The sequence below is a fragment of the Mauremys reevesii genome, linkage group 10, assembly GCF_016161935.1.
Source record: "Mauremys reevesii isolate NIE-2019 linkage group 10, ASM1616193v1, whole genome shotgun sequence".
In the NCBI taxonomy this organism is placed as follows: domain Eukaryota; kingdom Metazoa; phylum Chordata; order Testudines; family Geoemydidae; genus Mauremys; species Mauremys reevesii.
Window position 1 is genome coordinate 53,743,289 of NC_052632.1, and position 13,621 is coordinate 53,756,909.

Consider the following 13,621-nt stretch of genomic DNA (forward strand, 5'->3'; position numbering starts at 1 on the left):
ATTGCACATGCACATCCCATAGGTGCGGTGTTCCACTTGATCTCCCTTGGGAACGTGTCCCTTTCATCTGCCCCATGAAGCCCTTTGCTATACAGCCGTGTGTCGGGTGCGCTGCTCTGGACCAGGCATTGCACGGCTCCCATTGACCCGAGTGCACACACACAACGAATGGAGGTTACATTGCATGAGACATGAGACACCGACCTGCATAAGACACGTGCACTACAGGCACCCTCCGCGCGCGCCAGCAGGGGGAAGCCGCCAGACTACAACTCCCATGATGCAACGCTCCCGTGGGCTCGGCAGCCGCCGTAGCGCCTGTCACGTGAGCGGCGGCGCTGCCCGCCCCACGGGGTCACATGAGCAGCCCGGAGCCCGATGCGGAGCCCCGAGCGGCAGCTGCCCCTGCCGAGCGCCCCCGGCCCGGCCGCATGGCCAACGTCGCCAAGAAGGTGTCCTGGTCCGGCCGGGACCGCGACGAGGAGGACGAGCCCCCGGCCGCCGGGGAGGCCACCCCGCTGCTGAACGGCGCGGGCCCGGGGGCGGCGGGCGGCCCCCCGCACTCCCGGCCGGTGAGCGAGCGGGAACGGGGGCTTCGGGCTGTGGGGCTGGTGTCAGGGGCCGGGCGTTGTGGGGGGGCTGCCGGGGGCCTCGCTGAGGGGCGGGGAACAGGCAAGTCCAGATCCGGTGCGGCCCTGGGGAGGCTGGGCTCGCTCTAGCTGGTGTCCTGCATCCTGCCGAGCTCGCCTGCGAGCAGGGAATGTCCAGTGAGCTCCAAGCTGAACTGTGTCTGTGTCTCTGCCTCTTGCCCCCGACCCATCCTTGCCTATTGGCTTCACCCAACCTATTGCCCGAGCTGTGCTCGGCTTATAAACCTCCGTGGTCTAGCCCTGCAGCCCCAGCCACACTTGTTGCAGCTACTTCTCCTCGGTTCTGGGAGCTGCTGTACATCGCAGAGCCTGCCGGAGCTCTGTGTGCTTCCTTCCCTGGAGTTCAGCCAGGGCCTGCACCGATCCCTCCTGGTGTAACCGAATGGAAGCACCTATAAATGGGTGAAATCTGGCAGAGCCCTGAGATGGGCCTTGAGCTGTTCAGGCAGGGCCTGGACAAATGCTGGACCATTGCAAAGACAGTGTAGATGGTGAAGTGACAAGGGTCCAGGGTGAAATAAATTCTCCTGGTGGCTTGTTTGGAGAACAGATGATTGCTACAGGATCTATGCAGCCCTGAGGGTGGGGGAGCTTTACATCCTTAAGAGGGGGTTTTGTGTTGAGTGAGTTTAGGGTGCAGAGAATTCATATGGGGAAGGAGGAAGGGTTAGCGATCGGGTTCTGCCTCCTTTCGTCTTGTTGGATTTCACCTCATGCGGTCTCCCTGGAGAGAGCTCCTTGAAGGTTTCCTTTAGTATTGGAACGTGTCTCCACAGCCTTCAGTGGAATTGGAGAGACCGGGAAGTACTTGGAGCAAGCAGTGAGTAACTGGACAGCATCAGTTAGGTGTCAAAATGATTTGGTGGGTAGCTGAGGCGAGGGACTGGCTTACTGGTGGCATGCAAGGTGCCTCATTTTGGGTTTCCAGGACTCCTGAATGTGCACTGACCTCTGCAAATGGGTGGGGATCTGAGCTTTGCTTCCTTAAGGTGGGCAAACTTTTTGGCCTGAGGGCCACATCTCAGTATGGAAATTGTATAGAGGGCCAGCTGGGGCAGGGGATTGGGGCGCATGGGCGTGGATGAGGGTTCCGGCTGTTGGTGCAGACTCTGAGGTGGGGCTGGGAATGAGGAGTTTGGGGTGCAGAAGGGTGCTCTGGGCTGGTATGGAGGGGTTTGGAGGGCGGGAGGGGGCTCTCAGCTGGAGCAGGGGATTGGGGCGCATGAGGGGGTGAGGCTCTGGCTGGGGATGCAGACCCTGGGGTGGGACTGGGGATGAGGGGTTTGGGGTGCAGGAGGGTGCTCTGGGTTGGGATCAAAGGGTTTGGAGGGTAATTAGGGCTAGAGCTGGGGCAGGGGTTTGGGGTGCAGGATCTGGGCGGCGCTTATCTGAAGTGGCTCCTGGAAACAGCCACCCGTCCCCGCTCCAGCTCCCACGTGGAGGTGAGGCCACGCTGCTCTGTGTACTGCCCCGTCCTCAGACACTGCTCCTGCAGATCCCATTGGCCATGGTTGCCGGCCACTGGGAGATGCAGAGCCGGCACTTGGGGTGAGGGCAGCATGGGGAGCCCCCTGGCTGCCCCTGCTTCCAGGAGCCACGCTGAGCTGCTGCATGCATGGAGTGGAGCAAGGCAAGCCCCAATCCTGCTCCCTGGCTGGATCAGGGCTTGAGGAAAGCTCCCAACCCTGCTCCCCAGTGGGAGCTCGAGGGCCAGAGGTCCGATGGGCTGCCCCGCGGGCCGTAGTTTGCCCACCCCTGTTTCAGGGTCACTCTCTGTCATCCTTGGGAGACTGTACTCGGATTATTATTTAAGAGGGGGGATAGAATTCCTTGCTGCCTAAGATTTGGATCCATGTTCTCATTAGGGGTGCTCAGCCAGCGACGGTCTGAGCAGGGGGTGGGGAAATCAAGCAGAAATTGTGAAAATATCATGGTAGATATTCTCTTCCTTCCTCAGGAAAGAGAAACTTTATGCCTTCAGTTACAGCACAGTCCTGAGTGCCTATCGCTATTCACTGATCAGTCTTGGACAGGTCAGTCTTTCTTGTGTCTGAGTCAACCAAAGTGGATTAAAAAGCAGAACTTTACAGGTCACCAGATAGTGAGCTGAGATTTCCTATTGCAGAGCGATACTGGAACAGAGCTGTAGTCAGGCTACGGATGACTAGGACAACCAGCAAGGAAAAACACAGCACATGGATCTGATTCATACAACGTGTTTTCTCGTGTCACTGTGACAAGTGCCTAGCTGATCGCTGTACTTGGTGAGCACAGCTGATGAGACAGGCTGCTGACCCCCTAAGAGGAGCAGTGTTGCTCTGAGGGGTTGCTATGGCATGGCAATGAAACAGATGGGGTGGGTGGAAGAAGAATACTTTCAGGAGCTACTAACCATTTCGTAGTGATGATCCTTATTAAATATAATGGATACAGGAAATCTTCATTTCAAAGTCATGGTCTCTGCGGATGAGTAACCTGTGAATCTTTTGGCTGATCAAGGTGTGACCAGTAAGAAGTAGCAGGGTCTATAAGAGGGATCGGCAACCTTTGGCATGCAGCCCATCGGGGAAATCCGCTGGCGGGCCAGGATGGTTTGTTTACCTGCAGCATCCGCAGGTTCGCCCAATCGCAGCTCCCACTGGCCGCGGTTCGCCCTTCCAGGCTAATGGGGGCTGTGGGAAGTGGAGGCCAGCATGTCCCTCAGCCTGCGCTGCTTCCTGCAGCCCCCATTGGCCTGGAACAGTGAACCACGGCCAGTGGGAGCTGCAATCGGTTGAACCTGCAGACGCTGCATGTAAACAAACTGTCCCAGCCCGCCAGCAGATGTCTCTGACGGGCCATGTGCCAAAGATTGCCGATCCCTGGTCTATACGTATGGAGAGTGGGACCAGTATGTTATGTACGACCCTTTTAATGGGCTCCTTATCCTCCCCATTTCTTGGGGAAAGCTCCCAACCCTGCTCCCCAGTGGGAGCTCGAGGGCCAGAGGTCCGATGGGCTGGATGCAGCCCGCGGGTCGTAGTTTGCCCACCCCTGTTTCAGGGTCACTCTTGGTCATCCTTGGGAGACTGTACTCGGATAATTATTTAAGAGGGGGGATAGAATTCCCTCTTGGGCCCTGCCAGCTTTCCACAGCACTCTCAGCTGCAGGCCAGGAGCAATGAACTGGGGAGATTACCCCAGTTCTTACCTAAAAGCATATGTTTGTGTGGGAGTGACCTAGCAGGCTGGTTCTGGGCCTGTTCTCCAGGGTGAGGCAAGGGCTTGAGCAGCTGAGCACAGGAAAATCGAACACTTTAAATGGTGACTCATTTAATTTCATGCAGCACATGGGGTAAAGGAAATACTGTCGTTTACTAAAGACACAATTAACTCCCATAAGATCACCCAGAGGCCAGGAGCTATGTGGGATTAAAAGGGATGAGCTGTTTAGGGATATGCTTATCAATATAGTTATAGAATGAATATGCACATGTTGAATTCAAAGGAGATAAACTCTTCTGTTTCAGAGCAAGAGCCATTCACTGACTGGCAGGGTTAGGAAGATACTCTGTGTGAGCTGATTATTTCATAACCATCTTCTATGAAGCTTCTTGTGTTCTCTTGAGGGCCCTGGTACTGGCAACCATCAGGAGGATACTGGGTGAGGGGGTCTGAACTGGCATGGTGGTTCCTATGTTCTACATCTCTGAGCACGTGCACACAATTCAGATCATATGAATATGCTCACAACGCTGAAACACTTGGATCTTGGGCACATCTCATCAGTTTCAGGTTTTCAAGATACCTGAGAAGTGCTTAGACAGTTCAGCTGGATGTGCTTAACACCTGATACTAGGATAAAGGGATCTTTTATAAAAACACTCCTCTTGTTTCTCTTTCCTTGCCATTCACCTGGATCAGCTCAGATCTTTTTCCAAGCTATCTCACAAATTGAATATTAACTGTTCAAACACGCTGATGCCCAGGCAGGAAGCAATCTGAATTCCCAGGCAGGAAGCAATGTTTTACGTCAGGGGTAGGCAACTTATGGCATGGGTGCCGAAGGCGACACGCGAGCTGATTTTCAGTAGCACTCACACTGCCTGGGTCGTGGACACTGGTCCGGGGGGCTCTGCATTTTATTTAATTTTAAATGAAGCTTCTTAAACATTTTAAAAACCTTATTTACTTTACATATAACAATAGTTTAGTTCTATATTATAGACTTGTAGAAAGAGACCTTCTAAGAACATTAAAATGTATTACTGGCACGTGAAACCTTAAATCAGAGTGAATGAATGAAGACTTGGCACAACACTTCTGAAAGGTTTCCAACCCCTGTTTTACATATTCTGAGAAGTGCAGATCAAGAGCCTGCCTTCTATCCCCCATGGATAAAAGCAAAATTTATGGTGGTGATGACTTATGTGCCTGCTGTACCTTTCATTCTGTCTTTTTGCTTTCCTTGAGAGTAACTTTTCTGGGGAGGGGAGAAGGGTAGGTTGGCAGAGGGATTTGTCAAACGATGTGGGGGATGCTTGGTCCCGAATACTCAGCCTACCATGCAACAGATACAAAATTGTTGTATGAGTCTGTAGGCTGGTGGGATGCTGACATCTGTAGTAATCCATGTATGCTTGTTTTGATTAGCTGCATGCTTGTTTAGAAGCTCAGATAGCAAGATGTAAAATGCTGCAATCAGGGAATAGCACCAGAGGTCTTCCTGATGGCTATAATTAGAGGCATCCTGGATGTGTCTCCTCCAGGGGGAAGGAAGAAAGGTCTGTACCTGTATTAGAGAAAACAAAAATTCCTGACGAGTCTTGGAGTAGTTCATGCCTCAGACTGTTAGTCGTTAGGGTCAGGGGGGCTGGATAGTATACCTGCCTACTCATCTGTTGGGAGTGAGCGCTTAGCCTTGAAGCTGACTTCTTGAGTCTGCAGACAGTTTCAGGGTTGCTGCACATAATTTCCCAAAGTGATAATAACAAGACTCTGGTCAGTTTCACTTCAGCCTTGTAGGCAGCAGTGAAACAGCCAGGACCACTTCAGGTTTATGCTTCTGTTGAGGAGCGCTTTGGGGAGCAGCAGAGGCAGAACCTGGAGTATTTCCAGAGAGAGGGGCCCCAAAACTGGAGGAGGGGTTGAGTTTTGGATGACTGATCTCTTCACCTCATGGGTAGTTCTCAGGAGGTTGTGGGATTGGGGGGGGGGGGGTTAGGAAGAATATAAAAACTGCCATACTGGCTCAGAACAATTGTCTGTCTAGCCCAGCATCCTGTCTCCAGCAGTGGCCAGTATGAGGACTTCATGGGGAGTGTACAGAACAGGGCAGTTGAAGTGATTGACCCCGTCTTCCCCTTCTGGCTTTTGGCAGTTAGAGGTTCAAGGTTGCCCGAGCATGGTGGTATATTCTTGACCATTTTGGCTAGTAGCTATCGATAGACCTATCCTCTGGGAACTTATGTCGTTATTTTTTTTGAACGGTTAAGTTTTGGCCATAACAACATCCCATAGAAAGGAGTTCCACAGGTTAATATTGTGTTCCATCGTGTGGAAAAAGTACTTCATCCTCTTTGTATTAAAACCGATGCCTATTAATTTCATCAGCTGGCCTCTGGCTTTTGTATTGTGGGAAAGGGTAAATGACACTTCTGTAGTCACTCTTCTCACATCATTTTGTGATTTTTTTTTTTTTGGTAGACCTCTGTCATGTCCCATCCTGCCCTCCACCCCCCTTAGTCCTTTTCTAGGCTGAACAGCGGTCATCCTTTTAAAGGGCGAGACCTTGCCTTCCAGCAGCCAGAACAGGAATGGATTTGTCAGCTGTTTGATAACCAGAGACTGGTACCAAAGATGCAGGCCCCTAGCACGGTCCAGGGGTAGCACCTTGGTACGAATTTAAGCATCCTGGCCCATTCTCAGCAGTCGCGGATGGCAGGAGTACAGGGCATCTCACAAGGTGTTGTGCACGGAGGCTAGGGCCGGGGCAGATATTCTTTTCATGTTGGCCTGTGGGTGGTAGGTTTCCACTAAAGTCTCTTGGCCTTGGGATTTGATACAAACTTTGGGGCCTGTCAGGACTGTAGCTTTGTGCTGCCTGTGATAGAAGCCCGCTAGCAAATGAAATATGGGCATCGTTACTTTTTCAGCTAGTATTTCAGCAATGGTAACACACTTTCCTGTAAAAATCATACGATTTCATAACTGCAGCTTTGCAAGCTAGTTGCCATTCTCCTGCCATAGCCATTCAGCATCTGACTAGGAACTCTAACTTAGCCTGAGTTCACAGGAAGGGCCCTGAGGACTGAATCTTTATCTTGTCTCTCATAGACTCCACCAGTCTGTATGATGTCTGTGTGGTCATTCAAATTGCTGCATGGAGGTGTATGGGACCACAGCTTTTTAATGTTCTGCGTGATCCAGAGCCAGGCTGTTGGCATGTGATGCTGCCGAGGATAAGGAAAGGAAATAATTCATGTCCTGTGACCCTTCTCTGGAAATAAAAAAAAAAAAAACCTTCCAATAACATTTCCCAGGCAGTGGCCTAGTTTACTCATCAACAACAGAAGTTGAGTCAAATGCTTCTTGTTTGTGGTTCTTCAGAGCAAAGTTGGGAGCCTATAAAAAGTTTGCTGTGTACACAGTCGTAGTGTTTGTTCTGTCAACGTTTTTGTTCATTAGTTCTGATTGAAGTCATGCCATTATTCACAGGCAGAGATTGCTTCATGGCTAGTCAGCCTGGAAGGTAGAACACGGGTATGGTACCTACCATGCATGGTGCATATAATATAGTTTGGCTGAATATAGGCCATTTACTTCTGCCTAAATTGAATCTTGTGGATTCTGATTGTTGGGGGTTGTAACTCGTCTGCAGGGCGTAGGCCTGGGTGAGTCAGTCCTTGCTGGGCAAGGTGCTACTAGCTATGTTGGTCTCCTTGCCAAGCAATACCACACTGGTTCAACCGTACTGTAGTAGTGGGCCCTTTGTCATTGCTCATATGTCATCATAGACTGACCCCTGCAGCACGGCCTGAGGGGTAGGAAATTATTTTTGAGTGCTATTTACTGTATATTATAAACTTTAGCCAAACTTTTCTTTCCAATTAAAGTTGTTACTCTGGGTTTGCGACAGGCCCTTTCAGAGAGGTTGTTTTCATAGCAATCAGCCATTGGACCATGTCCTAGAATGATGTCGCCTGAGTCAGCTCTTTCTAGAACTTGCAATTAGAAATGAATGAACTGGCCACTCCGCTAGAAACTAGCAGCACCTTACTTGGCAAAATCAGCCAACTTCAGAAGTCTGTGTAGTGAGTGTCTTTGTACCACTGAGCTGTGGCAGAAACTATCCCAGCTCTTCAGAGATGGTTACCAGGTGCAGTTGCTACAGTTATAAGGTAACACCCAACACTTCCTATGCAAGCCTATTTTAAACATGCTACAGAGAAAACATTAAAAAGCCTACCTGCATGCTAATCACCTTCCCAGGGATCAGCCCAACCCCAGCACGGGCTCTGATAGGAGCCATCCATCAAACCCCCACTGAAGGGAGATTCCTTAAGGTTACCTGTTCATCACAGCTTCAGCTCAGAACAAGCCCACAGTTTTGAGGCCTCCATAGGCCCAGTCCTTCCTACCCTTCCCTAAGGACTGGTGCTCTGTGGAGTAGAAGGCCTGTCCCTTTGCAGAAGGCCCTGAGCCAGTTTAACACCAGGCTATTTATCCAAGAGTCCTTTCTTTGTGGGTTGGTCCGTGGAGAATCAAGTGTGAACCAGTATATGCACCTTTCCTGGGGGTGGCTTCAGAGGGCTGGCAAGCAGGGAAATTACATTAGTATCCCCATCCCTGCTAGAGAAGGCACATCCAGTGCCACAATAACACACACATAGCGAACCCCAACTTAATTCCATAAGGTTTGCCTAGGATATTACAGAATAGTGTCAGTCTTTTGCAGTAACAACCAGTGGTGACATCATACCATCCAAGTCAGTCAGTCATATTTGCTCTCCCCCACCTCTCTTGCAAACATCTGTCCACATGCTGTTCAGGCTGATGGAAAAAGTCCAGTCTGGGCTTAGCACCACTCTAAGCATTACACTGCCCCTAGATTAACCCAGAGGAGAATTCTTCTTCAGAGGGATCCTTTGGTCTTGGGGTTGGAGCCCCAAATGCTGAAGGATCTTCTCTCAATCTTCATCTGGCCAATGTGCCAGCTTTCAGTTTACGGTTTCACGTGCCAGTAATACATTTTAACGTTTTTAGAAGGTTTCTTTCTAGAAGTCTATAATGTATAACTAAACTACTGTTGTATGTAAAGTAAATAAGTTTTTTAAAATGTTTAAGAAGCTTCATTTAAAATTAAATTAAAATGCAGACACACACACACCCCCACCCCCACCCACTCCCCGGACTAGTGGCCAGGACCTGGGCAATGTGAGTGCCACTGAAAATCAGCTCGCATGCCGCAGGTTGCCTACCCCTGGTCTAGTCTTTCTAACCTACGCTAAAGCCCCCTCTCCTTTACACGGTAAGCTCTTTAGGGCAAGGATTGCGTTGCCCTCTCTCTGTTCAGCACCTAGTCCAACAAGGCCTCAGTCCAGATCAGGGGCCTCTAGGTGTGACACTGATGTAAATGCTGCCCACATGCAGCCCAGCATGCTTGTTGCAAAGTCAAGCACTTAAAATGCCATATTTATGGCTGCCTTTGCAACCTGAGTTCTGTACCCTGGGGGAGTCTAGCCTGTGCACTGAGTGAGGCAGGAGTTCTGTTAAAGACAAAATAGTATGTGATCATGTAACTAAAGACAGTCATAATGCATACATAGTGGTGGGGGAGTGTCAAATTAAAGCTACATGAACAACCTTTGTTAAAAGTAGATCTTGCATAACTTCTGTTCCTTTAAAAGAAAAGCGTTAAAAACTAACAACCTCCCCCATCAAGCATCAGCAGCAGGCTTGATCTACAGGACTGACTATATTAGCAACCTTTTCCTGCTGGTAGCTGTCCCTGGGCTGGGCTGCTGGTGCCATGTGCTGGGTCTAGGGGAACCCCCAGCCTGTCGTTCTTTCTCCCCTCTGGGAGGTGGAGGGGAGTTGCTGCCCCATGTGATGCCCCTGGTGGAAAGAGGGGATGGGCTGCTGGGAAGATGTGCTGAGTCCAGGGAGGCATGTGGGAGGCCCAGCTCTCTCATCTCCCCTCCCACTGCTACAGCTCCCAGGTCATTCCAGCATAGTGGTGGCGTGGGCCCAGCTGTAGAATGTTCACATTCAGTTATTTTGGTAGGTTGCCAACATTTCCCTGGGGAAGCAAGCGAGAGAAGGAAAGAGTGACTTCAGTTCGTATCAGTGAGCACAGTGTCTGTCTCAGCCAAACCCAATGGAATCAAGAGAGAAAGGAAAAGCACTTCTGTAGCCTGGGGATTTTCTTCCAGCCAAATTTCAGTTTAAATACAGTTCAATTTATATCCTGGAAAGCAGGGACTTGAAAAGGATTTAGAGGTCATGGCGGACAAGCAGCTCAACAGGCGCTCCCATTGTGATGCTGTGGCAAAAAGGGCTAAGGGGATCCTTGGAGGAGGGGTAGATAAAAATTGACTTAAACACTGAATACTTTTCCTTTTAAATAACCTGATTAAAATTAAATTTGAAATTGACAGCTGGTTTTAAGGACTACACTTCACTCTGTTAAAATCATTTAAATAAAAGTCAGAGTCCCCAAATTTTAATTTAGTAAATGGTGCTGCTTTTTTAATTGTTTACTGGTTCCCAGGGAAACCATCTCACTTTCTTTATGTCAACTCAGGCTTTATAAATGTCACAATGTCGCGTTCTGCTGATGTATGTCAATTAATTTGTCTGTAGACTAGAGAAATTCTGGTATTTACATTTTTCCAAATGGAAATGACTGTCAGTTTCTGTTGCCCAGAAAAACTTTTGCCTGAATTGCTTTTGGTTTCAGTTTAGCTAGCAACTGCAAAGAGCAAACGAGAGCGTCATTTGGACTAGTAGTTCATTTAGAGCTGGCTAAAAACGAGAGGGAATTGAACTAGCAGGAAAACTTGTTTTCATCTTTCAATGTATGAATAAAACCAGGTTGGAGAGGATGAGTGAGATCAATTCAGCATAAAAACACGAAGGGCATGGGGCAGATATTTCAAAGTTATTTAAGCACCAAAACATTTTGAACAAGGTACCTGGTAGGAATATAATTTCTATACTGTATCCTCCTGGTTAACCAAAAGTACCAATTTTTTCTATAAGGACAACGTTTGGTTTCAATTCAGCATGTTTTAATGGTTAACCACCAATAAAAATGCACCTTTCTTTAGGAAAATTAACAAAGTGCAAATAAGAACATAAGAACGGCCATACTGGGTCAGACCAATGGTCCATCTAGCCCAGAGTCCTGTCTTCTGACAGTGGCCAATGCCAGGTGCCCCAGAGGGAATGAACAGAACAGGTAATCGTCAAGTGGTCCATTCCCTGTTGCCCGTTCCCAGCTTCTGGCAAATGAGGCTAGGGACAAAACAAAATTTAAAATTATATAAATTCAGATCTCCTCCTTGAAGACTGAATCATGATTAAAACGGATTTGACTCAATCTGGTCCTGCAGGTATATAATGAGTAAGAGTATGAACGTGATTTTTACCTCTGTGTATGGCATTGGCCAGACAAATGCTGGAATATTGCTTACAGTCCTGGTGTTTGCATTTTAAAAAAGGTGTTGAAAATTGCAGAGGGTGCAGAAAAGAGCCACAAAAATGATTTGAGGTCTGGAGAAAATGTATTACAGTGAGTGACTTACAGCTCAGTCTGTTTAGTTTATTACCAAAAAACCCTCAAAAAACAGAGCTGGTTGATGATGGTGTGGAAGCACCTTCCTGGGGAGAAAACACCAGGTATTAAAGGGCTCATGCATCTAATGAAGAAAAACGTACCAAGAACTAATGGCTGGAAGCTGAAGCCAGACAACTTTAGATGGAAATAATGGACACATTTTTAACAGGTCTGACAAAGTTCCTCCTCTGCCTGGGTGGGTCCTGTGCTTATTGGCGGATTTGCTCGCCTCAGAGATCTTCCCCTCTGGTGGAACCCACAGTCCGGGTTAATTCCTCCTGTGTCTGATCAGGAGTTGGGAGGTTTGGTGGGAACCCGGGCCCGCCCTCTACTCTGGGTTCCAGCCCAGGGCCCTGTGGATTGCAGCTGTCTATAGTGCCTCCTGTAACAGCTGCATGACAGCTACAACTCCCTGGGCTACTTCCCCATGGCCTCCTCCCAACACCTTCTTTATCCTCACCACAGGACCTTCCTCCTGGTGTCTGATAACACTTGTACTCCTCAGTCCTCCAGCAGCAGCACTCCCTCTCCCTCTCAGCTCCTTGCGCCTCTTGCTCCCAGCTCCTCACACATGCACCACAAACTGGAGTGAGCTCCTTTTTAAACCCAGGTGCCCTGATTAGCCTGCCTTGATTGGCTGCAGGTGTTCTAATCAGCCTGGCTGCCTTAATTGGTTCTAGCAGGTTCCTGATTACTCTAGTGCAGCCCCTGCTCTGGTCACTCAGGGAACAGAAAACTACTCATCCAGTGACCAGTATATTTGCCCTCTACCAGACTCCTGTACCCCACTGGCCTGGGTCTGTCACACGGGATGATTAACCATTGGAAGAAATGACCAAGGGAAGTGGCAGATTCTCCATCTTTAGATGTCTTCAGATCAACATTGGATGCCTTTCTGGAAGAGGCTTTGGTCAAACAAGGTCTTGGGCTCAACACTGGGGTAACTGGGTGAAATTCTGTGCCCTGTGACTTTCAGGAAGTTAGGCTAGATGATCTAATGATCCCTTTTGGCCTTTATCTAGTCATTCAAAGGCCTCGACCAGCAATGGAGGTGAGAACTTTTGTAAAAAGGTGACAAACATTTCTTGCCATGGAAAGTGTTAGGCAACTGAAGTACAGGGGTTGCTACTGGCTCCCATGACCTGTGTTTTGGAACGCCAAATTGAGTAACCATTTGAGATGATATAGGGGAATAAGCTAAAACTGGCTAGTCTTGGCTTCCTCCTCAAGTTTATTAAAATATTTTTGCTTGTGATCAGGCTTCTTGTTAAGGTTTCAAAGGCTTAAATAAATCTAGGCTCAATGACTAGGTGGTACTGGTGTGTGCGTGTGTGTACACATACACACACAACATATTTTTAATGTATCCTATTTACATTCTAGAGATACACAAGCCCAGGGCTGGAGGAGTCAGGGCCTGCAGAGTAAACTCTCCTGGTGTGAAGAAGTGCGCTCCTGCTTCAGGTTAATGCTCCAGGCCTAGTGCCAGTTGGAGCGGTTGTTTAGATCCAGCCTTGTGAGCCACTGCATTGGTTTGGAATCCAGATGGGCAATTGCTTTGCTGTGTCAATATCAGGATCTCAAGCAGTGCCCTTTGGCCGGGGGGAAGGTAGGGTAAGTCTACACAGCAGCAGGGCGTGATTCAAGCTAACATGCTAAAAATAGCAGTGTGGATGCTGCGGCTCGGTTGGAGACTCGTGCTAGCCTTGCAGGTGGGGTGGCTAGCTTGAGTCTGTCGATCTGGGCTGGGGGGCTTGCTCCCAGCTGCAGTGTAGATGTGCCCTTAGTGGCTGGCAAGGGAGCCTGAGCATACAGTCTTGCGATCCTGCTAACGAGCTGATTGCATCTTGGTTCCTGTCTGCTTGCAAACATGACCACGTTGCTTGGAGATTGAAGAGAAGGGAGGGACCTGCTTCTATCTGATAATGTGCATTTTGCGTGGCCAGCACTCTAAACCGAGAGAAGTGAGTTTCGTGGTCTGGGAATCTGAGCACTTTCATGGTAGCTCCACCTGGAGTGGGTGTGAATGTTAAAGGAGTCTGGGGAGGGCTGTGAAGGGAAGCGAGGGTGGCTCTTATGGGAAAAGTAAATTACAGGTCTGTCGCATCTTACGCTGGGGTTACGTTCCGCAGTCAGCGCGTAAAGCAAAAAT

General features: G+C 49.1%; 1 protein-coding gene and 1 long non-coding RNA gene across 3 annotated transcripts in view; both read left to right on the forward strand.

The window, feature by feature from the left end:
* The first annotated feature begins 299 nt into the window (after positions 1-299).
* CLCN7 (chloride voltage-gated channel 7) overlaps positions 300-13,621 on the forward strand; it is a 62,344-nt gene continuing 49,022 nt past the window's right edge. Inside the window, exon 1 of one of the 2 annotated variants that reach the window (XM_039491535.1) lies at positions 300-572. In XM_039491535.1, coding sequence (XP_039347469.1) covers positions 360-572 — 213 coding nt within the window. In that variant the 5' untranslated portion in view covers positions 300-359. The remainder of the gene's footprint in view (positions 573-13,621) is intronic. The other variant, XM_039491534.1, reaches the window with a different exon arrangement.
* LOC120373293 lies at positions 2,571-4,506 on the forward strand. Its single transcript, XR_005585478.1, has 3 exons — positions 2,571-2,683; positions 2,776-2,914; positions 4,160-4,506. It is a non-coding gene; the product is annotated as an uncharacterized LOC120373293 (long non-coding RNA).